At 47.9% G+C, this 24,847-nt stretch overlaps 1 protein-coding gene across 1 annotated transcript in view; it reads right to left on the bottom strand.

The window, feature by feature from the left end:
• The window catches only part of LOC119397084 (WD repeat-containing protein 82), a 75,594-nt gene that overhangs the window by 48,526 nt on the left and 2,221 nt on the right, over positions 1-24,847 (bottom strand). The window contains exons 2-4 of the mRNA XM_037664526.2: positions 23,109-23,206; positions 17,977-18,043; positions 3,770-3,869 (exon numbers count right to left, since the gene is read on the bottom strand). Of these exons, the coding sequence (XP_037520454.1) occupies positions 3,770-3,869; positions 17,977-18,043; positions 23,109-23,206 (265 nt within the window). The remainder of the gene's footprint in view (positions 1-3,769; positions 3,870-17,976; positions 18,044-23,108; positions 23,207-24,847) is intronic.

Here is a 24,847-nt window from a genome sequence, read left to right as displayed (position 1 = left end):
GTCTCTCTGTTGTTGCTTTTTTTATGCTTCGCAAAACAGCACACCGGCTATCGCTTGCGCAACCAAGCGCACCCGCGGCGCAGTTGGTTTCAAACGTGTGCCTTCTTTGATAATTTCTCTTGCTTGGAATGAGTTGCGACGCTTCGGGAATACGTGGAATTTTTTTAATGCGCTGATGCCTCTCCGTCTCTTTTTTTTTTTGCTTTCCAAAGAGGCGCGGCAGCTTTCAGTTGCGCATCAGAACGCGCGCACGCGGTCCAGCTGGTTTCCGTTTCGTCCTTCGGGTGGTTTTTGCTTCTTGCACCCGCAAAGCTGATGGCTGTTTGGCTTCTAACCTATCAAAGGGTGACCGCTTGTTACTTTCTCGTTTATTGCTCCCCGGGCCGCAATTACATCTGTTTCCGTGCGGCGCTAAATTACACAAACAACGCCACCGTGATTGCGTTTCCCGTTTTGGGGTCTCGGAAAAACTAACTACGTCTTGTTGGCGATAAGACAAAGGATTACTGTAGCTTTTTCGCACGTTTTGCTTTCCAAACAGGCGCACAACCATAGAGTTTTCTTCCATGCGCTCATTGACGCAGTTCGCTTACGCTATGGAAGCGTGCGCCAGTTGCTCTGCTGCTGGTGAGTCGAGCAGCGATTCTTCCGATGCGGACTATTCCCCAAGTGCCGAATCAAAATCTGATTCATTGGATTTCAGTTTGTTAGACGAGGATTTTTGACGAGTTCAGACTCCGATGACGATCAAGGAGTGACATCTGAAAAGCGTGCGCGGCAAGCCATGCTTCAAAGACTATCACACGCACAAAAGATTTTAGTGTTTTTAACCGGAAAAGTACTCTGGTGCGCTTATTGTTGTACGTCTGTGAGCTATGTTTAATACAATGCATAATTTTTATTTATAAAAAACTGTTAAGACATTTTTTTTTAGGATTTTGCTTGATTTTACTACGAATAAACCATGTGTATGTAACAACAAAAATGATTTTTTTGTCACTTTACGGTCGCGAAAAAAAAACTCAGACACTTTTTTTCCTAAATAGAATCGTCTGAACAACTTATTTCAGCAATAAAAAAACTACACATTTTTTAACTGGATTTCGCAAAAAAATTCGACCCTCAAAGGGTTAATGATGACGATAAGGCTGACTGAAAAAGAAAAGTTGCATCTCCTAGAGCAGTTTGCCAGCCAAGGAAAAGCGGTCATTGCCTCCGAAATTGGAAGATTGTGCGCGCTCCCAATCTTGCAGGCAACACAACAGGCCACTGGAAGTCAAACACGACCAAGCTATACTCGGCGACAACTTATCTTGGCATTGGAGCGAAGGCTACGGAGGCGGGGCATCCGCACATTTGTGTTACTACGCAAGTAGTTCGGCATCTTGCAGCCGATTTCAGTTCCAGTTTCGGTTTCGCTTGCTCGCATCGCTAGAGCGTTTAGCACCACGTCTACATGCAGAATGGGAACATCAGTGTGCGTAGATGCATCTACCTACTGTACTGTATATTGTCACAGGGTTGTTACGTTGACGAAGGCAGCAGTGGGTGTGTCGAAGATGAAACTCTTTATTCGGCCAAATTTGAGGGCGGGAAACGAGTCAGTCAGAGCGTCGTCCGTCAATAATTCTGACAAGTCGTAAAGCGTGTCAGCTTTTATACATGTTCTATCGAATGTTTCAGTGTTATCGCTGGTGGCCACGTAATCTCTGACTATTCGCGTACCGCACGCAATCTTAACAGAAAGATCTAAAACAACCGTGGCGCTTCTGGAACATCGCATCGCGGTCTGCGCGGAGCATTCCAAACAGTCTTTGCGGGTGAAGCCCGAAGACAACAAAATAAGACACATGGGAATATGATGAACGCCACCAAGCGCACACCGCAACCTGAATACGGCGTTTGCTAGATTGTAACGCGATCACGATTGTAACGCGAGGGTCGACTTTAGTAGCAAAAATTTTGAGAAAAAGCTCGCATTGTATTCGAATAAATACGGAATGCAAGTACCATGATGCCGCTGAATTGGGTTTAGATTTAAGGAGAGCTCACGCTAAATTAAAAAGAGACTGACGCAGAATATTTTATCAAGCTTCGCTGGTCGCACACCTTCACAGAGCGTAGTTTTTCGGCCGTAGGTATTTCATGGCGCATGAAGTAGCTGTGCACTTTGCGCCGCAATGCTGCCAAAGCAAACGTGTAATAGTGCAGCAGCCGCGTTTTGCCGGTGATGCGCTTCTCAGTTTGGCCCGAGAAATTCAATTTCTTGCGCTTCGGGGAGGCAAGCGGGGCCCGCAGAGCTTCAGCCTTGATACGCTTAACTGTTCGCTCACTCACTCCGGTGAGCTCGGCAACATTCCAGCACACTGCATTTGCAGACAAGTCACGCTGACGGCGCCTCACTCAAGCGATGGCATTGCAAATAACTTGCGTGGTCTGGTCTGATAGCCACTTTCTGTCACATTTAGAGTACAGCTTCTTCGGAGAACGAAACGGCGAGTTGGCGGCCGCACACAGTTCAGGCCAACGGTTCACAGGGCATCGCGGATGCCGTGTTTACTGAGACTCTGAGAGAGCAGGCGTGAGGAAAATGTGGTGCTGTCCAAAAAATGAAGACAGAAACAAACTTGAAGTTTACAATAACATTTTTTCACGAATGGCTTCCCATACTCGCACTCTTTTTATAATGAAGAAATCTTTATTTATTCGAGCTAGGTAACTTTTCGAATTAGAAAATAAATATAGGTACTATTTCTTGGCGCGCGCGCATGCAGGCACTTTGGCTCTGTAGCTTCCATAGTGGTGCCAAGAAAAGTTGTCGCGGAGTATAGCGGAAAATCCAACATGGTGGCTTTCAAAATCAAGCGGCGAGGCTCAAAACGAGCGATTTAGTCCGAAAAATAAAACTTTAATTCGTCTGAAAAATCGGTCGCGCACATGTATTAGTGCTATGAGAAGCTTAGCTGTGCACTTATGAAGTGCGAAATATCCATCAAGTCTGAATTTTTGAAGTCTGAAAAATTCATCGGTGACTGTATAGAGAAACGGAGCTGAAGTTAAAAGAAAAAAGATGTAGCTTTATGCATTATAAGAAAAATTGCTAGCATTTTCATTTGATGGTTTAACCTGATGAAAAACTCTTGCCAGCGCATGCAAGAACCACGCTCTCGTTTTTGGACCCTCTTAAAACATCAAAAGCTAGGAAACCCAAGAACCATGCTAGTCAACTACACACCTTGATCTCATGGGCGGCCATTACTCATACTGTACAGAATATTTCTTATTCAACATTTTTGAGCACCTGTTTATTTTGTAGTGTCTACCTGAATTGAATACACTCAGCTGTTAAAGACTCTACTGAGGGTTCCACTGCAGTTGCTTGACTTTGGGAGTCTTATCTGCATACTACTAACAATGAGCCTATGTATTTTGAACACATAAACTGAAACTGTAACATGTTTCTTTTTACTGAATTCAATATTCATTTTTACATAATTAAACATAAAGACCATATTTGTGACAACAAAATGGCCACCATGGCAAGATGTGTGTCCCCCTGGTGATTGTTCTTGATTTACGCCACTGCTCGCACACCTCCCTTGTCAAAAATCTTCTCCATAAACACCACCACACACATGTGGTGGTTATTTTTTTCACCGAAAAAAATGGCTGGCAACAGATCGTTTGCCCAGTGAGGTGCAGCAGGCAAGTTTCATGCCAGTATGCTCCTCGTTCTTATGGGTAATTACTGAGCATTCCTGGAGCTCACCTGGCAGTTGGGTGAGCGCAGGTCCCAGAGCCGTAGTGACTTGTCCAGAGAACCCGACAGGAACAGGTCGTCCACGGGAGATGTGCACAGAGTCACCACCCTGGGCACCAACAACAATAAACGCCAAGAAAAACTGGCATCATAGAGCATGTGTGGACCCAACCTCTTCAACCAAGTCACATACGCACAACCCGAGCGTCTCGGTTTTATACGCTTTGCGCTACATAGTTCAGCCTTAAACAAAACCAAGTTCATAAAATTGACAGTGTAATTCGTTATATTGAAACTTTGTTACAATGAGATTTGACTGCTTATGTAAAAACATATAGTAATTGCCCACAGATCCCTTACACACACAAACAAGGTGTGGCCAAAATGTCTGAATATTGAGGTAACATGGAAAAAAAGGTTTCAAAACTAACTTAAATACCATTTTTTAAAGAAATAACTTCGCATGAATCTGAGATCTGGTGACCACGACGTCCCCTTCACAGTGGGTGTACGTCACACACAAAACCAAAAAGAAACATAGGTCCAGTGCACTACGGTAATCAAATTAAGAAAAGCTCTCGCAAAGCTGTGCATATGTAGTGCAATGACTTGTACTTCTAAATGCATGTATGAATTTTCTGTTTTCTGTAAGCATTCGGGTTGGTTTTCATTGTGTGTATTTTTCTGCCCCTCCCCTCTACAATGTTGTAAAGCCAGGAGGGTGAAATAAAATTAACTAAATATCGTACCCATTCTGCCATTATAAGATCAGGAGTTTCCCAGAGTGGTGAGCGAAAACACTTGCACTCCACTCGGTCCAATGGACGCACAACACCACAAAAGAAAGCACCTCTAATTACAGTGGCCACGTTTTCTGTTTTGCACATATATTATGTCGTCTGACGAATGAAGCAACAGCTGGTCGGCTGTTTGCTACGATGATGTTGAAGCAAGAGCACATACTGTCGCAGGTTATACGAGCATCCTGCGAATTAAGTTCAAACGGAACACCTAAGCCTAAGAAGATGCACAACATTATGCCAAACATCCAAAGCGTACAAAGAAAAACGGTTTGCGTTTCTACGCTATGCGAGTGACCCGAAGGGAGAACATTCGTTTCTGCCGGGCCAAAATGGCAAAGACCACACTAGCACATTCTACAACGGATGGCTCCAACAGGAAAAACCTTAACTGAGGTGCCTGGCAGTGTCACTTGCACTTGGGCGTTTGTGTGCCCCAGTGTATTCCGTAGGTCCACCTTGTGTTTCGCTCACTGCCGAGGCAGATCTGAGGCCCCACGGAGAGAGAAGCGCGTGGCCGAGATCTGCTCTGCCAAGGGCCGCCGCTATCATCCCAGCTGCTCTTTCAATGAACTCAAGCAATCTTCGCTAATTATCCTGACAGGATGTTGTCTGAAGTAAGGTTATGCTCCAATATCATATGTATCCAATATAATTCTTCACTTCAACCAGAACCATCGATTCAGAAGACCTTTTATTATTCGAAAAACCGGAAGTGACCGCATCTGCTAGGAAAAGAAACAAAAGTGTCACTTGGTACTCGTGCCATTAAAAACCGAAGATACCGAAAGGGTGGCTGAAGCGTGCTTCTTTGCGTTGCGGGCACACCCGTGCCTTGGCTTGCCACCAGATGGCAAGAGCGCTGCAAGCAGCTCTACACAAGTGCAGCTCTTGTATAGGCCTCCCACGCCCAAGTTTGCGCAGTGCCGTCCGCTGTTCCAGCAAAGAGAGACCAAACCTCCGGTTGCTCGGAGCGGTCGCGCTTGCGCGCAGAAAACGTGCTGCTCGGGAATTTTATCTCGCATTTTTCTCACTATGGCTGGCGCTCCATCGTCCTGAGAAGCAGGCATGCAATCCTACTGTACTGCGAACTGTCAGAAAAGTTCAAAAATGACAAAGAGCCAAAAACTCCTTGTCAAGTTTAACCGTTTCCCATGCAAGCAGTGCGAGGAGCAGAAGCATCAAGAATGGATTATGGCAGCTCACCATACTGAGCGATGCTTTCACGGTCTTGTCACCTTGAAGTAATTTTTGTTATACACAGTATTACCAACTATTAACGGGGAGAAAAGCGGTGGCCGTGCTCATTTGAAAGGGAAGTGCGTTTGTGAACTGAAGCTACAACAAATAGGCAGCTGCTGTACATTTCGAGATTGTGCGCTGGATTTTCCGAGTCAACCATTTGTAATGTGACAGCAGCAGAGCATGTTAGCTTAATACACCACAGTTTAAATACCACACCGTTAGTGCTACAAGCATTTTATTCAGCAGATGGTGGTACATTTCCCGTCGCGACTCAATGTAGACAGAATTAAGCTGGATGTTTGCACTGAGCATTTATATTGGCCTCGCATGCAACATGCAACATGAATCGTGATTGCTTGGCAGGCTGAGGTGTTGCACTGCTAAGATCGAGTCGTGGGTTCGATTCCTGCATACGGCAGCTGCATTTCGATGGGAGCGAAATGCAGTGACAGAGGCGTACTTAGATTTAGGTGCACATTAAAGAACCCCAGGTGGCCGAAATTAATCTGAAGTTCCCCACCATGGTGTGCCTCATAATGATATTGTGATTTCAGCATGTAAAATATTATAGCCTTGCATGCGCATGAGCCACGGGCGATATACAGCTGCCGCTTTGGAAACGAGCTGAAAAAAGAACCAAGGCGGCAATAAAATTTTCAATGGTTTCGCGATATCAGATGTGGTTATCATCAGGAACAAATCTCGGCATAATCATAAACATGTGCGATCCCAGTGGGTACCGTAAAACGCCGCTGTTATGTTCCTTTCTGATGCGTTTTCTCGGCGGTTACGTCGTTTTCCGCCGGTCCCGGCAAAGCTCCCATAGGGTACAATGTATTGGGAACCCCATTGTTACGTCGTAATTGTGGGACCGTTCCCGTATGATACGTCACGAAGTGCACTCCGAGCCGACCGAGTGAGTACCGAAGAGAGCGGCCATGGTGACTTTTCACGCAGCTTGGCCTGGTTTGACCGTAACATTAGCCGCACGAGAGGTGCAAGCGACAGATACTTTCGGTTGACACAAACAAAAACATAGCCTTCGAGATCCGTATTGCAAACATGGCGTCTATGACGTAATTGCTTGCGAAAGCAAGGCCTTCGAGATTGGCATTGACTTCTGCCATCGTGTCGTATTTGTCGGAGGAGTTCGACCTGGTTGGAGTTCACGTGGTCATGCGCGCGGTTCACGGTTGGACTCGCCACTCTGGTCGTGCTTGTGTGTGCTTAGTTCTTTCACGCCTACAGCTGTTGGTGCTAAAAAAAAATCACATACGTTGATTACATTTCTGTGTATGACGCCGTCCCCAGCTCCGCGTTTCTATCCGTCGACTGGACCGTGGCTGAGTGCGCCAACGTGTGTACCAGTGACGAAATTACGAGTTGGTGGAGCCGCTTTCGGGGGCAGTTCTACTTTCGCGAGGCGTTCGACCATTTATTACTAGCCACGGTGGTCCGACACTATGCCAATGGTTCTACAGTATCGCTCGGAGACGCCGACACAACCGGCGACAATTTCGCGAAGGTATCACCGTAAGTGATCACTTGACAGGTGTCAGCTGTGGTGGCACTAGATTTATGAAAAGGATGTGAGACTGCAGGTGCTCGAAAAACTTTTCGTGCTGCTCGGACATGAGTAAAAGCACCAGGCAACGTTGCACGGTTTTTTCACGCGTAAGCATTGAAATAAAATTCTGTACCACTAAATATTTTGTCGTGTTTTCCATTTTTCGGCTCTTGCGTTTCCCGTCTCTTAAGTTTATTTCCTACGGTCCCTTCAAAAACGGATCAGCGTGGTTCTACTGTATTGCATAGTATGTATGATGCTGACCAAGCGAGCTGTCAAAACAACCAAAGCGACATTCAAATCAGCGAACACAGTGCGTGATCAGGCGTCCATATTATCCGAAATGAAACACGCCGCAGCAGGAACCATGCATGGTCGAAGTAGGCATGAAACAATTTTTTGCGCATATCATCATGCTGTTAACCCTCTGAGGGCTTTCGTCGTGCATGTACGGCATAGCCTGTATGTTTAAAACGCTCGCCTTTTTCGATCATTTTTCTTGCTTGGCATGTGCTGCCACACTTCCGGAATGCATGGAATTTTTTTCATGTATAAAGAGGTTTATTAGCGGCGACGATACTCAACAGCGACAGTCGAGGCGGGGCCGACTCTCAGCGCGAGTTGCGTTTTCTTCTAAAAGAGCCGAAGAGGGCGACCCACTAGGAGGTGTTCGAGAGGACGACCCATTACCAAGTTCGATCGCTTCGCTACAATTACCCCGGGTACGAAAAGGGAGCCGCCTGGCGACCTAGCAACTTGTCACTATGAGGGGGTCGTGGTAGGGCTTCAGGCGCTCCACGTTGACAATGTCGCGCCCTCGACGGCGCATGTCCGAAGATGGCTCTATGGGTTCGATCAGGTAGTTGACCGGGGATGTGCGTTTGACGATACGGTAGGGGCCTTCGTATTTCGGCAGTAGTTTTGAAGAGAGGCCGGTTGCAGTGGTAGGGACCGAGAGCCATACGAGCGCTCCGGGGAGGAACGTGGACTCAGAAGTGGTGGTGCCACCGCGAAGGCTCTTCTGCCGCTCTTGTTCGTGCGTTGTAAAGGCCTTTGCAAGCTCGCGACACTCTTCAGCAAGCCTCCCTGTGTCAGAAATAGGCGCACAATCAGATGGATCCGGCTTGTAGGGAAGGATTGTGTCGATTGTGTGCGACGGGTGCCTGCCATACAATAAGAAAAAGGGTGAGAAACCAGTAGTGCTCTGAGGGGCGGTATTGTAGGCGTACGTAACGAAGGGCAGATTGGCATCCCAATTTGTGTGGTCGGCGGCGACGTACATCGAGAGCATGTCGCCGAGCGTGCGGTTAAAGCGTTCGGTGAGGCCATTCGTCTGCGGATGGTAAGAAGTAGTTTTGCGGTGAACAACGTTGCACTCTTTGAGAATGGCTTCGACGACTTCCGACAAGAAGACACGGCCTCGATCACTGATCAGCTCCTGGGGTGGACCGTGACGCAGCATGAATCGGTGGAGCAGGAAGGAGGCCACATCGCGCGCTGTAGCCGCAGGGAGGGCGGCAGTTTCAGCGTATCGCGTGAGGTAGTCTACAGCGACGATGGCCCAGCGGTTACCAGCGGACGTCAGAGGAAGTGGCCCGTACAAATCGATGCCAACGCGCCCAAACGGCCGGTCAGGGCAAGGTAGAGGTTGCAGACCTGCCGGCGACAGGTGCGTTGAAGTTTTGCGGCGCTGACAATCGATGCAGGAGCGAACAAACTTCTGTACGTAGCGGTACATTCCTCGCCAAAAGTACCGTTGGCGAATGCGGTGGTAGGTTTTCGATACCCCAGAGTGTGCACACTGCGGATCAGAGTGGAACGACTCGCATATGTGAGAACGCAGACTGCGGGGTATTACTAGTAGCCACTGGCGACCGTCGCCGTCGTAATTGCGTCAATGGAGGAGGTCGTCGCGAACGGCGAAATGGTGGGCTTGACGACGCAATACGCGAGAGGATGGTGTGGCCGATGGATCGGTCAGCAAGTCTATCAGTGAGGCAATCCATTGATCCTTGCGCTGTTCGGTAGCGATGGTGTGAACGTCGATTGAAGCTACAGCTATGTGAGACACTGAGCTGTGGGCATTGTCGTCAGGCAAGGGAGAGCGGGACAGGGCGTCGGCGTCGGCATGCTGGCGTCCGTTGCGGTACAGCACACGGATGTCGTAGTCTTGTAGGCGAAGTGCCCACCGGGCGAGACGGCCTGAGGGATCCTTCAAGGACGACAACCAGCATAGTGCATGATGGTCGGTGACGACATCAAATGGGCGACCATACAAATAAGGTCGGAACTTCGTAAGGGCCCAAATGATTGCCAGGCATTCTTTCTCTGTAACGGTATAGTTGGTCTCAGCTTTAGTGAGCGTACGACTTGCATATGCCACGACGTATTCCGGGAACCCAGGTTTGCGCTGCGCAAGGACAGCGCCGAGGCCAACACCGCTGGCGTCCGTGTGTACTTCTGTAGGGGCCGTAGGGTCGTAGTGGCGTAGTATCGGAGGAGACGTCAACAAACTACGGAGCTTTGCGAAAGCGTCATCGCACTCTGACGACCACGAATTGAGGGGCCCGTTGCTGCCAAGGAGCTTCGTCAGCGGCGATATAATAGTCGCGAAGTTGCGGATGAAGCGCCGAAAGTAGGAGCATAGTCCTACGAAACTGCGCAGTTCTTTGACCGACGTAGGTTTGGGGAACTCTGACATGGCCCGAAGCTTGGCTGGATCGGGGAGAATTCCGTCCTTGGACACGACGTAGCCCAGTATTGTGAGCTGCCGTGCGGCAAATCGGCACTTCTTTAGATTCAGTTGTAGCCCGGCGTCGCTCAAACGCGTCAACACATCCCGTAGGCGTTGAAGATGCGTGGAGAAGTCCGGGGCGAAAACTACCACGTCGTCGAGGTAACACAGGCACGTGTGCCATTTCAAGTTGCGCAGAACGGTATCCATCATGCGCTCAAAGGTCGCGGGCGCATTACACAGCCCAAACGGCATGACGCTGAATTCGTACAGGCCATCCGGCGTGACAAAGGCCGTCTTCGGTCGAGCGTCATCAGCCATGGGGACTTGCCAGTACCCTGAGCGCAAATCAAGCGATGAAAAGAATTCTGCTCCTTGCAGGCTGTCAATGGCGTCATCTATTCGAGGTAGGGGATAAACGTCCTTACGGGTGATCTTATTTAGTCGTCGGTAGTCCACACAGAACCGCACAGAGCCGTCCTTCTTCGCAACAAGAACGACAGGAGACGCCCACGGACTGTTTGAGGGTCGAATAACGTCGCGGCGAAGCATGTCGTCGACTTGCTCGTTAATTACACGACGCTCTGCTGGAGATACACGATATGGACGTTGCCGCAGTGGTGGTTGAGCGCCAGTGTCGATGCAATGGGTGACAGCAGACGTGCGGCCGAGAGGAGTTTGCGCGATATCGAACGAAGAACGAAATTCTTCCAACAGGCATAGAAGCTGGGAACGCTCGACCGACGTAAGGTTGTCAGCAATCGAGGAACGAAATACATCAGCGGATGACGAATCAGATGTGGAAACAGCACTGAGCGTGCGGGAGCTGGCGCAGTGCGTGTCACCCGGTGCGTCCATAAGTTGTGCGTCTTCGAGGGGTTCTGCTCTGCCGAGACATTCCCCTCGCACCAACGTAACAATGAACGGGGATGGGTTGGTCACAAAAATATCCGTGTCGCCCTGAGTGATTTCCACGGTCGCAAATGGCACCAGCAAGCCTTTCCTAGTGAAAACGCAGTCACATGGAGAAAGAAGTGCAACGGCGTCGCAGAGACCGGTGCAATACACTGACACAGCCGTTGACGAATTCGCAGGAACTGTGATGTCGTCTTTGACGAATACCTTGGTCGCAGCCGATGAACTGTCTGCCAGCGTCAAATGTGAGAATGGTGAGAGCTCTAATTCGGCTGGTGCGCAATGAATGACGGCGCCGTGGCGGGCGAGAAAATCCCATCCCAGGATCACGTCGTGAGAGCATGAAGAAATTATGATGAATTCGACGGCGTACAGAGCGTCCTGAATAATGACACGGGCTGTGCATACCGCCGTCGGGTGAATACTTTGGGTGCTGGCTGTACGGAGGGAGAGCCCGGAAAGCGGCATCGTCACTTTTCGTAGCAGGCGGCTTAGTTTAGCATCCATAACAGATACGGCGGCTCCAGTATCGATAAGAGCAGATGCGTGAACACCGTCCACAAAAACGTCTATCACGTTCGATGGTCTTCGTTGAGGGCTTTCGCAGTTCGATAGCGTCGCAGCCCTTGCCTCGTGGACTGCGACGACTAGTTTTCCTGGTCGCGTGCGACCGAACGTGGCCGCATCGGTGACAGCGAGCGGCGTCGTAGTGACGGTGAACGGCGGGTAGATGCAGCTGGGCGAGACGGCGGCGACGGAGGCGTAGGTGGGTCGTAATACGGCCGGTTCGACTGGATGGTGGCAGGCGACACGTCTCTAGGCGGCGGCACGCGATTGCAATAGCGCGCCACGTGGCCGGCGTAACCGCATGCGAAGCATATGGGGCGGTTGTCAGGTGTGCGCCATCGGTTCGCTGGGGCAGGGCCCGCCCATGGTGCAGGACGGGATTGACGGGGCGGCAACTGATAGGACTGCATGGTGGGCTGCAGTCGTGGTCTGTGCGTGACGTCGGCGTAGGCTACCGGGTCATCAGCTTCGAGTGAGGTCGAGTGGAGGCTTCGGCGTAAATGTGTGGGGCAGCCGTAGCGATTGATGGGGGCGGTCTTGCGACAACTTGGGCGTAACTCAAAGGTGCAGGAGCCGGATGGTGCTGGTGGTACTCGGGCATGACCTCCGCGATTTCCTGCTCAATTGCTCGACGGAGGGGAGGCAGAAGGGTGGTCGACTGCTGTTGAGCGTACCGAGGGCGAGCAAAGTCCAGCAGAGAGAACTGGCGCGCGATTTCCTCGCGCACGAAGGTCTTCATCTCTGCGAGCAACGCGGAGTGGTCGGGTACGGTCGACAAGCCAGCGAGCTCGGCGTCGCGTGATGGAGAGCGACGGGTCATCGATCGCTGCCGGCGCAGCTCCTCATAGCTTTGGCAGAGCGTTATGACCTCTGCCACTGTGCTGGGGTTCTTGGCGAGGAGCATGGTGAAGGCGTCGTCGTCGATGCCTTTCATGATGTGCCTGATCTTGTCAGAATCGGACATGGTGGCGTCGGCTTTCTTACAGAAGTCTAAGACGTCTTCAATGTAACTGGTGAATGATTCACCGGTCTGCTGAGCGCGTTCACGTAAGCGTTGTTCGGCCTGGAGCTTACGAACGGCAGGTCGGCCGAACACGTTGATAATGGCGGTCTTGAAGTCGGACCACGTCGTAAAATTGGATGCGTGGTTGTTGTACCACAGGCCCGCCACACCCGCGACGTAGAAGACCAGGTTAGTCAATTTTCCGGCCTCGTCCCATTTATTGGGGACACTCACGCGCTCGTAAATGGCGAGCCAGTCCTCCACGTCGGTACCATCGGCGCCAGTGAAGACTGGAGGGTCGCGAATACGAGGGACACCGGTACAAGTCGGTGCGGGCGGGGTCGTTTGCTGGGAGGCGTCTTGAGACATGGTAGGCGGCAAGGTACGGGATCGAAGAGCCAGGGGCATCGAACGAGGGCCGAAGTTGTTGTGAAGGCTCAGCACTCTCCACCAAATTATAAAGAGGTTTATTAGCGGCGATGATCCTACTAGGTTTGCCTCAAACAACAACTTTTTACTCCCACATGCACGCACTAACTACGGCAAACATACTACCATATTTGTAGCCATTCAGTTTTGGAATTCAATACCACTAAGCACTAAACAATTGTCATTACCAGCTTTTAAAAAAGAACTTAAACATATTTTTGCGCAATCATAACTCATCTGTATTTCTATATCGGCGTTCCCTTACATTTAGAGCCATTACTGTGTTCGTTATTTTTTTCACATTTATTACTCATGCACATTGAAGTCGTTTCAACAGCTATATATCATTCATTAACGTCATTATGTTCCCGATTTACTGCCATGTTTATTGTATGTTTCGTTCTTTTCATAGCTTTGTATAATTACTAGACGTTGTTTTGTTACCATTTTTACTGGCATTTTTTATTGCATGTTTGCGTTGTTTTTATTACTATCAATAATTACTTAACGCTTTTTAGTTGCCATTTTGTTGTACTTATCAACATGTAATTTTCTGACAGGAGGTCCCCCTTGTGCTATGGGACCTCCTTCTGTATAAACTAACCCCAATGCGTGTATATTTTTTTGCGACAAATAAAGATTTTTGATTTGATTTGATTTTGATACTCAACAGCGACAGTCGAGGCGGGGCCGACTCTCAGCGCGAGTTGCGTTTTCTTCTAAAAGAGCCGAAGAGGGCGACCCACTAGGAGGTGTTCGAGAGGACGACCCATTACCAAGTTCGATCGCTTCGCTACACATGCACCAATGTCTCTCTGTTCTATTTTTTTTTTTTTTGCTTCCCAAAGCAGTGCGGCGGCTATCGCTTGCCTGTCCGAGCGCGTTCGCGGTGCGGCTGGTTTCAAACGCGCGCCTTTTTCAATCATTTCTCTTGCTTGGCATGTGCTACCACGCTTCAGGAATACATGGAATTTTTTTCATGCGCCGATGTCTCTCCGTTGTTTTTTTGCTTCACAAAGTGGCGCGCCCGCGGTGCGGCTGGTTCAAAACGCGCGCCTTTTTTCGATCACTTCTCTTGCTTGGAATGTGCTGCCACGCTTCAGGAATACGTGAAATTTTTTTCATGTGCTGATGTCTTTCCGTTGTTTTTTGTTTTTTTGCTTTTCGAAGCGGCGCAGCGGCTTTTACTTGTGCATCAGGACACGCGTATGCAGTGCGGCTGGTTTCGGTTTTGTCCTTCGGGTGGTGATCGCTTCTCGCACCCGCAAAGCTGATGGCTGTCTGGTTTATGATCTCTCAAAAGGCCACTGCTTGTGACTCTCGTTTATTGCTCCCCGGGGCACGATTACATTTGTTTCCATGAGGCACTAAATTACACAAACGACGCCGCCGTGATTGCGTTTCCTGTTTTGGAGAGCACGAACATTTTTTACCGGAAAAGTACTCAGGTGCGATTATTTTTTGATTTCTGTGAGCTATGTTTAATGCAGTGCATAATTTTTATTTATAAAAAATCAAAGTAGTGTTTTTTTTTAGGATTTTGCTTGATGTTACTACGAATAAACTGTCAGGTCGACACGCTCTATGCCACTCAATGTGAGCTCTTCCATCCTGGCGGAAGGAATGTCTGAAACGAGCTCAATGTTTTGTGTTAACGACTTGAATTGGGCTGGTTGGTACATACTGCCTTTTGAACAAAGACACAGTGCTAGAACAGGACGAAGACGTGAGGACACAAACACGGCACTGAGTAACAACCGTATTTTATTGTGTTTGCACGTCATCATATAAAGGGGAAACACAATCATTGTATACATCGGGGAACAAAATCGCCCGATGTATATGATTGTTTCCCCTTTATATGATCATGCGCAAACGCAATAAGATACGGTAGTTAGTCAGCGCCATGTCTGTGTCCTCACGTCTTCGTCCTGTTCTAGCGCTGTTTCTTCGTTCAACGTTTTGCTTGTTCAAGCCACTATTCTCTCTGGGCCGCGGACAACAGTTTTGACAAACTGTCTCCGGAACGCTCTCTCTTTTTTTCCGCTGCTTCTGAGGGGGCTTCGAGTGGTAGGTAGGTAGGTTAGGAAAAAAAACGCTCGGGATCGCACCTTCAACAAGGCTTCATTTTCCATGCGCTGTTAGAGCAACCGTTCCGTTGATGACATGTACGCAGTTTATGAGGACACCGTCATCATGAAAATTGATGTCACAAACCTTAGATTTCATCCAGAGCTCTTAGTTGGTGTGTGGAAGGGACCTGTTCCATACGGAGCAGAGCGTCTTGTCGCTGGGAGCGGAGAAGTGCCAAGCTGACTTGTTGATATCTGTCGCATAGCCGCTTGTGCGTACCCAGGAACACACACGTCGCCATCCGTCACTTGCTAACCACAGTCAGCACTACGCGACTACACTACGAGGATCGTAAAACCGAGAATGCAGCTAAGCACGCATGTAAACAGAACGCCAAACCACGTGCACAGCTGCTGACAGAGTGCTGCGCCACCCCGACTGCGCCTTGCTTACCGGGCAAGAAAGAACAGCAGCACAACAAGATGCGAGAATCGGTGGCCGGTCCACACAGTCACAGGAGTTTGAAAACTGAACCTAATCTAGTAACATTGGTCCGTGTAGTCTCTTCCAAATGCAGCATCTCGGTACTGCCAGCACCGCTTCCAAGGGCAAGCTGCAGCAGTGGCTCACACAATGGCAATGACCACAACAGTGTCCTTCTCTCAAGCAACGATGAGTCGTAAGCAATGTCTCATGGACAAATACTAAAGGCATGACTCACTCTTCCAAAAAACTAACTGTCGAGATAGGGCCATTGCTTCAGGCTGTGTTAGCAGTCAATATCTTTTCACTAGAAGAGTCGACTTATAATCGGCAATATACGGTCCATACTTAGTTATCCAGTAATACCTCGTTAACTCGAACTCTCATATCGCCAAAAATCAGCTATGTCAAAATTTTCCGTGGTACCGAACGTTTTCTCATAGGTGCAATGTTTCTATTGCCCTTATCTTGAAGTATTTCCATGCCCACTTTCAGTTAACTCGAATCTTGACTGAGAGTGGAACAAAAACTCCACTGCCCCGCTTAGGACAAAGCAGACACTGTTCCCTAATGTGAAGTCAGAACCTAGTGGCATAACAACTTTGCCAAGCAACCCTGTGTCACGTCATGTGACGCTATAGACATGCACGGAGGCAGGCCCCGCAAAATAGCACAGTTTGTACACTTCGTTTTGTGTGTACTGTCGGAGATGCGATTTCAGTATTGTTTTATTTGTGCAAGGCACGTCGCATGGATTTTTTTTTTGTCGGCCGTGCAATGTTGTAAGGATAACGCTGCCAAAGCAAAGCAAATCACTGATGCTGCAAAGAAAGGTAGCCCTAATCAAAGAAGTGGATTCGAGGCTCAAAGTTTCCGTACGTCAAAACGGTGCCGATTGCGTGGTTGCATCGTGCGAGAGGGGCCCCTTCCAGTCACAGCATTGACAGAGAAGACCGATTCTCTGGACTTAGCGGTGGGCTGCACCGATCTCACCTGCAACATCGGCTGAGTTGACCATTTTATTAAGCGAAACAATGTGGCGTCACACACGATGATCGCGGCAGTGTCGACGCAGCTACTCAAGGGGTGACGACATCAGCCGAAACAAGAAACATGCTTCGTTTGATGTGAAATAAAGTTGAGTGCAGAGGCATGGCCGATTGCCACATGCGATGTGTTAAGCAACTCGAGAAACTGGTAAGTGCAAGTGTTACTGAGAGGCAGATCGGCCTGAGTTCGTCTTTCTGCACTAAATAAGAAGGCAGTGCCAAAAAACGCAGCTGGTTGATAGCTCTGGCATGTCATTATTTTTCTTTAAAACCTTTACAAAGAGCCAGTTAGGCCCTCCTGCTAAGAGAATGGTCTGTAGTGATAACGTTTTTAGATAGAACTGGACTTCTCAATGGAATTTGCACAACTTTGCCTATCTCGAAATTTTTTCTGGTTTTTACTACTTCAAGTTAACGAGGTATTACCATATTATATAATTAAAGTTTGTTACCTTAAGGTTTATCTATAGTGTATAGAGTAGTGCTACCGAGTTACGGCTGCTCAAGCCTGAGAGAATTTCAATCGTCCTTTAATGTCACCAACTCAAATATAAGTGCAGGATAAAAATGCAATTGTGATTGCATTCACTGTTCCCATGATAACACAAGCCATTAATGCATCAGCCAGACTGGTCAGAATATGGTCCAGACGTTAAGTCACGTTTACTGTGCTTGCAAAGTTTGTGCTTCTTAGCTATCCCACATCTTCAACACAGAATTTGGTGAAAGCAAAAGCACATTCCCTTCCTGTGGTGACGCACTGATGATGAAATTCAATTTTGCACATGACATCATCAAAAAATTGCACATAATGCTTGAAAACAAAGGCCACCAAGGTATGTTCAATTTCAGTACAAACAGTGGTGGCAATCAGAGGACAAAGTTTCCAGTATACATTTTACCAGTCACTAATGTCTGTTTCTATTCACGAAAATCATTTGATGCAAGGCCCCCATGTTCCCATATGGTTCTACATTTCTCTTGCATCGTTTTAGAACATAGCAGTAACGCCAAGCACAGGCCTGTCAATTTTGCAACCAGAGACAGTACTAATGCATGATGGCCAGTTCTTTCCAAGTTCGTGCGTTTGCAACAGCATCTGTGAAAAAAATAGGTTCACTATATTTTCAGAGTTTGCGCAATGATGAACAGACAGCAATCATAATTGCACCAGGCTACATAAGATGAGGGTCCGTTTTTCCACTGTCTTCTTCAGCAAAAGTTTATTCCAGTCTTTGCTGCAGAAATGCTATGTAAGGTAGCTCGTTAATGCGTCTAGCGCACTCCACATATGAGTGCAGAGTAAAAACTTGCAGCAGGCAGGCCTGTAAAAGTAAGGAAGGCAACTCACTTTTTGGTGTGGCCTGGGAAGTAGCGAATGTACTTGTTGTCATGCAGGGACAGGTACCTGATTGTGTCTGCAGGAAAAGAGATTAAAACCAATTCGGGTTTGTGGCCACATCTGTTGATACGACAGTCAAGCAGCCCCACCACATGTGCGCCACCGCATTCAAAGGGCCGCATCAAATCACAACACCAGCCTCCAACAGGTGCGCGCAGTGAAAAACCAAACATCACAAGATGCCAAAGGCACGCCTCCTCCGGAGAAGGTGCCCCTCCAAACAGCCAGCGTGCTTTGAACCAAGTGCTTGTGCACAGCCTCGAATAACTGAGAAATCACGACACAATGCAATGTCGAGTGAGGCGGCTACTGCCCATGCGCACGCTGCCGTCAGACGTCCATCTGGGAACTATATATCTCGCACCTTCCCAAGCCTTTGCTGCACTATGAACCAATGAGTCATGTAGAAAAATCTCAAACCCTGGTGCAGCCCCATATAAGTATGCAGAGAAGAGCAATGGTTCAGTTGGTCCGTGAAGTGTTATGATTAGAGACCGGACTTTAGGCAAATGCCTATTTTGTTCCTTGCACTCCTATCAGCCCACTTTGATATGTGAGCACGAATTAGAGGTTAAGAAGAGCTATTATAGGGTCTTTATAGTGCCTATGAATGCCTAATTTTTGGCGTTTGTGCCTAAATGCCTATAAGTGCCTACAAATGCCTATTTTCAACATCAGGGCCTATATGAACACTACTAAGCCTGAAGTTTCGCTTTCGAGTGCAATTTGAGACGTTTATTCATGTTACTGGGCAACACTGATCGCTTGGAACTTTAGGGGCCTCAACCTAGCCCTCTAGTTCAGCCAACTTGTGGAAAACAGCCACTAGCACCAGTGAATTGGGATGGGCCTCACAGCATATGCCGCTGCGCTGACATGGCGCGAGCAACCAGTTCGCGAATGCAAAACTGCAGAGCAAAGGAAGAGAGAAAATGTGGTGTGCACGCGGCTTTTTTTTTTAATTTACTTTTTAAAGTGTTCACCGACAGGGCCCCTATGCTATTCAACCTAGCCAATACGAGGCATCCCTCCATTCTTGTCTTTTAGCGGTCTGGCTACCTGCTCTGCTCTGCTCCTCCTAGCCATGCTGAAAAGAAAGAGAGCCAGAAGTGTGTTGGTCCGACACTTGACTCACCATGCTACAGAATAAAAGGAGAGACCGTGTTCTGCGAACCGTGCGGGAAAAGGGACAACTACACAGCCATAGACGTCAGACTCTGCACAGGCGACGCTGCGAAAAAGACTGCCACCAGTGCCCTCGTCGCAGCCCTGGCGCTAACTGGGTAGTGCAAAGAGAGCCGTCTGCAAGCGAGTGCGCATAGGCCACCACAGAACTCCCTGTTTCGTTTGCGTCGAAGCACGGTTTCCTGAAAATCAAGGACCTGGAAAGCTTCTTCTGTCCATCCACGCTTCAGAAAAGTAGGAAGCTCATCAGAACAAACTGTGGGTACCATGCAAAAGAAGCTTTACTTATTTCGGTGCACTGCAACTCGCAGATACAAGCGAGCGTCGGGCGATGTCGAGTTGCGAGCCAAGACCTCCGACGTCCGTTGTCTAGTGCCTAAATGCGTTAATTTTGGGTGTATGTACTATAATGTCAACGCGATGAAAGACCTACGTGACCAATTTAGTTAGCTCTGCATTTAGTTACAGGACGTACATGACCAATTTAGTTAGCTCTGAGGCTTACAATCAGTGGTGCAAAGCTCGCTTTACCAGGGACAAATGGCCACGGCGATTTGCACCTTTTCAGTAGCATACTTCCTTGAGCTCTTGCTTCCTGCGCGTTGGACTGATTTATTACACATCCTCGAATGTTCTGTTGATGGTTGTCTTCTATTTGTATATAGTACTGCAAATGGGGATACACGAGTATCAGCTTGCTTTCGCGGCGTACATCCAAAGGCAAAACAAACTTGAAGGTGCTGACAACCAACATTTTGCGATTTACTTGTATGACGCATGTGTTAGGGCTTGCTAGTTAAAACCGCAACACTGAGCCTTCAAAATGTAAGTGCGCGACGCTGTATGGTGACGATCAATTCGGATTATGGGAGGTCGCGGTGTACCTCATCACGTTTAACGCCCGTGTCTAGAGTCTGCCTCCAGCCGCTCACTCATGTTACACGGTGCACACCACGGTCAGGGACTCTGTAGAGTTTCATAGTCAAGGTTGCCACGGTTCTCCATCAGGGCTACGCAAAACAATAACAGCAGAGCCACATTATCACACTTTCTCATACGACCGGCTGTGGGGAATGCAAGTAATTCGTTTAACCAACACGTTCAACGGCCTGTATCCAGTGCTTTCGCCTTTCTGCTTCATACGACAGCTACGGAAATTGGCAAAACTGAACATTGTTATTCGATCCTTTATGCACGTGGCAATTCACAACACAACAGTAGCATCGACTGCGCCGTTTCTTTATAGCACGTGACGCTGTCGTGTTTAATTTTGCTTTCTCCACCGCTCTCGCAAGTGATCTAACAAGCACTTCATGGCGTTTCGGTGGCGTGTCCGACTAGGCGAGAGAAATTCATAGTTCTTTTTCCAAGCGTTAAATGCACCAAACACACGCAATATTAAGCTAAATCGTCGTTTCGCGCTCGCTGGTTGCACCTGGTTCCACAGCAAACCTTGCAAGGGAGTCGGACGTTGCACTACTCAATTCCTTGCTTCTCGTTCTGACAGGGGGCGCTACGTGTCTCGCGGAACTCCAGAAGCTGTCTATGTCTATCTTCAACTGTGCACGCCATTGTGCCATCATAAACAATGAATAACATTTCTTGCTTTCCTGTTGTAGACACAGATCGCCCACACGTTTGTTTTGAAGTTATTTGCACTTATGCAAAAATTTACTGGGCCTATATTTACGACGTTGGAGGCCTAAAACGTTGTTTTGTCTGCCTATTTTTGGCGCCTAAAGCACACATTTTAATGCCTAAAAGTCCGGCCTCTAGTTATGAGGTAGCGCCACCATTCGGCCCATCTAACAAGAAGTGTTGAGAGATGATGCCATGCGATCACTGAAGTAGTGTTCTGAAGAAGTGAGAGAAGCCTGCCTAAAAGTGGGGCCAAGGAGAGACACGGAATCACCGACGGCCGAAAGGGAACTTCTGGTCAGTGCTAGAGTCTACGTGAGCCCAACACTGCTCCTGTTAAAGTCCAATCCACTGAGGAGGCAGAAGAAACTGCCATCGCACTGGCCATCACGAGCGCTTCTGATCGGACGGTCATAAGCGACTCTGAACGAGCAATAACAAATTTAGCTAAAGGCAGCGTAGCCGTCCCTGCGGCAAGGATCCTTGAAGATGACCAGAGTCAAGCAACCGTCGCGCTTGTGTGGGTCCCTGCCCACTCGGGTAACCCTGGGAATGAGGAGGCACATCGTGTATCCCGAGGTCTAACAAACCGGGAGGTGCGCCCCTCGAACCCTGTTTTCCCGGGTGAGGCACCGATTTCTTATAATGACGTCACAAAGTACTACAAGAACGAACGGAGGCTTTACCCTCCGCCAGATGACGACCTCACGAGAGCGCAGGCCACAATCCTAAGCCGCATACAAACACCCTCTTTCACCAGTCCTCACATACTGGCAATTATCATGAACGGAGAATTTGAACCAAACTGTCAAAATTGTAGTCAAAATGCACCAGCTACCCAAGATCACATCTTGTGGGGATGCGGGGTTTTTCTCCCTCCAAAATCGCTCCTACCAGCTCCCTCAAAATTAACACGGGATGAACTTATCAGAACTCCGAAACAGTTGGCCATCGTTTCTTGGGCCGAAAGAGTCGCTTCCCGCATGGAGCCACCCTGAGGCTTCAGACAGGTGACTTTTAGTCAAATAAAAGTTGATACCACCACCACCACGTGCGCGTGTTTTTGGAAGAGGCATCTTCGAGAAGCACTGGGAAAAGACTCCATCGATTGATGGGTGAATATTGAAGAACTTTAACTATTCTTGAATATTCTCGAATATTCAATTTGAGCATGATTCAATTACTAACTGGTTTCCCCATCATTATTAAGCCCATCTGAGTTGTATTCTGATTTAACAAGCCAAGTGTGCATGTATGTGAGATGCTTGTACTGCCTAAATGAGAATATATTGTGTCTTCTGTTGTCAACTCACAGCTCTGACTCGGTCTCTGTACCACAAATGGTGTTTGCTGGCGCACTAAAAGGACCTACTCTAAAATTGTCCATGCTTTCGTGATGCATTTCGTGAAACTGATTTGTCAGTTCTTGGAATCTGCCTGACGAGTGCATCCCATAATGGGTTGCGACAAAGTGCAACATTGGAAGTAGCATGAATTTGCATTACTCAAATGCTCCAGACACAGGCAAACAAATTACATATAAAACACACAGCTAAATTCCTCAGACATTACAGCTGATGTCTTAAACACAGACACGCACACACACACACACACAACACAAACACATAGGGGCAAGCAGAAGTCACTGAAAAGTCTGTCTCGTACACATAGTTCAAGCACGACACTGCAGGAGAGGGGGTATTATTTATTTAAACGGGCTGTGCATTTCAACACACAATGCCACGATGGCTTGGCAGAACTCGACGGCCAGCTGCAGTAACTACCGGTTGTAATACGCCGGCTTTCCAGCTCTATGCAATCACAACACGAACTGAAAGGGACAGTCTACTTGGAGAACTATAGAATGCACTCCCTACAATGGACACGAATGATATGACTCATTCACCGAGTGTGTTCACCAGTCTAAGGTGATGCAGACTGCATGGCGGCATAGCTTGGAGCATACAGGGGGGCTATTTTGTAAGCGTTCCGTCACAGAATGGATGTGGTCCGTTTTATCGGGCCACACGCGATTGTTGGAGGCTAGTTTGACGGTCAAGGCGTGAGAGTAGGCAAGAACGGTCATAGAACGGTCTCCGGACGACTTAGATTGGATCAAAATTCGATTCTCCGACCCCAGCTCTTACGTTTCAATCCAATCCAAGTCGTCCGGAGACCGTTTTGTATCCGTGCATGCTACCTCACTGTTAGACCTTATCCCGAAAATCAACGCAAGGGAACTGCAGAACGGTACTCACCGTCCACCTTTGTGGAACTGTGGATGGCGGTGTTTGTCGCATGGGTGTAGTGAATGAGGTCCACACCATACTTCTTGCTGTTCAGTGTCCGCTTATGCCTGCATCGTCACAGTAGGAAAAAAAAGGTGGCCAATTAATGGTGCCACATTAGTACTAGACAGCAGCACAAGTAAACAAAAAAAGGTGTCAGCTACTTTTGTTATACAATGATCACATGCACGTCACGACATCGTCTCCTCCAATAAGTTCTCCTGCTCCCAATCCGATTTTTTGGTCCCATATTGTCATGAAGTTTGTATGGCCTCTTCTAATATTGTGATTTCACTTCTTCTGCACCTTCACATGCATTGCTGTGTTGATAGGAACACTTTATGCCAAATCCTCATTAAAAGAAATCTGTCAAATAAAAATTGCCTATTAAAGGGACACTAAAGGCAAATGTTAAGTCGACGTTGATTGTTGAAATGGCGTTCCAGAAACCTCGTAGTGCTTGTTTCGATCGTGCCAAGGAAATGTTTATTTTGAATAACACTCATGTTTTAGTGGTCCCCACAGCGTCAGTGCACTTCAAATCGAGCACCTGGAAAGGCCTCCTGATGTAGCATTTCCCTCGTTTGCCCACATTTACTGCCCGGCAGCTGACACTAGTTTCTGCTCTGAAGGGCCCATTACACAACATCACATGGACACGCCATTTTGTCGAAGTTTCCGTTAGAGCGACTTTCATGAGCCTGCAAGGCACACGCAGCAGTACGCGATAACGAAACTACCACTGAGACACGACCGCGCAAGCGGAGCACAGCCCTGCGAAAACAGAACTTCTGCACAACCTGCGCCGTTCTCCACTGTAACGTTGTACTTTTTTCATGAATCAAACAAAAAAGCACAAGCAGCATTTTATTACGTCTTGCAATGCTCAGAATGTTCTTTTTTATCATAGGGAGCTCGAATACTAGTGGTAACTTCTACTTGGCACTCTTGACGTCATCGGGCTCGTTCCAAAACGTCCCACAGGTGGCGCATATAGTGTTCTACATTTACCTTAATTTCTCGATTACTAATGCATCGCTATTGATAATATTGACATTTTAGACATTCTCAAACATTGACCTTTCACTCTGACAAATTTTTATTTGCCTTTAGTGTCCCTTAAAAACAAGCACAAGTTGCCTTTAAAGGAACAATAAGAGACAAATATTAAGATTGGTGCCTGAAGCATCACTTCTGCCGTGAACAGACCCTTAAATAAAACATCGAAATTTCACTCTTTACGAGAAAATTTGCACTATCAGTGATAAAATGCGGCACTGCACCCAGCTGCAACATCAAATGTTGCATTTGCAACTAGCTAATTATAAATGACTCCCCCACAGGACAGTGCGCTGGGTGTAGCTTCTGCAATGCTCCATTGTCAGTGTTGAGGAGAACTTCTCACCATACAAGGGTTTTGTAGGCATCTTCACTACATATACAATCAGCCCAGAAATCCCATTTCATGCTTATATGTGCAAGTGAAGATGCACCTCTTATTTATATTTATTGAGTACAGTACCGAAATGCGACAATTTATGGCTACCTAATGCAAGCACTTTTGTTTCAACCACCTTCAATTTGTTTCATATTGGCATAATTATGCCAGTATGAAACTGCTTTTGTATATACAACATGAACTGGCACCTTCAGCAGCAGTGGTTCATTGTACTGATTCAAGCTGCAACGTCGGTGCAAGCTATGCTCAT

The sequence above is a fragment of the Rhipicephalus sanguineus genome, chromosome 6, assembly GCF_013339695.2.
Source record: "Rhipicephalus sanguineus isolate Rsan-2018 chromosome 6, BIME_Rsan_1.4, whole genome shotgun sequence".
Classification (NCBI taxonomy): Eukaryota; Metazoa; Arthropoda; class Arachnida; order Ixodida; family Ixodidae; genus Rhipicephalus; species Rhipicephalus sanguineus.
The sequence above is the reverse complement of the archived record's forward strand: the minus strand, read 5'-3'. Positions and strand labels throughout refer to the sequence as shown.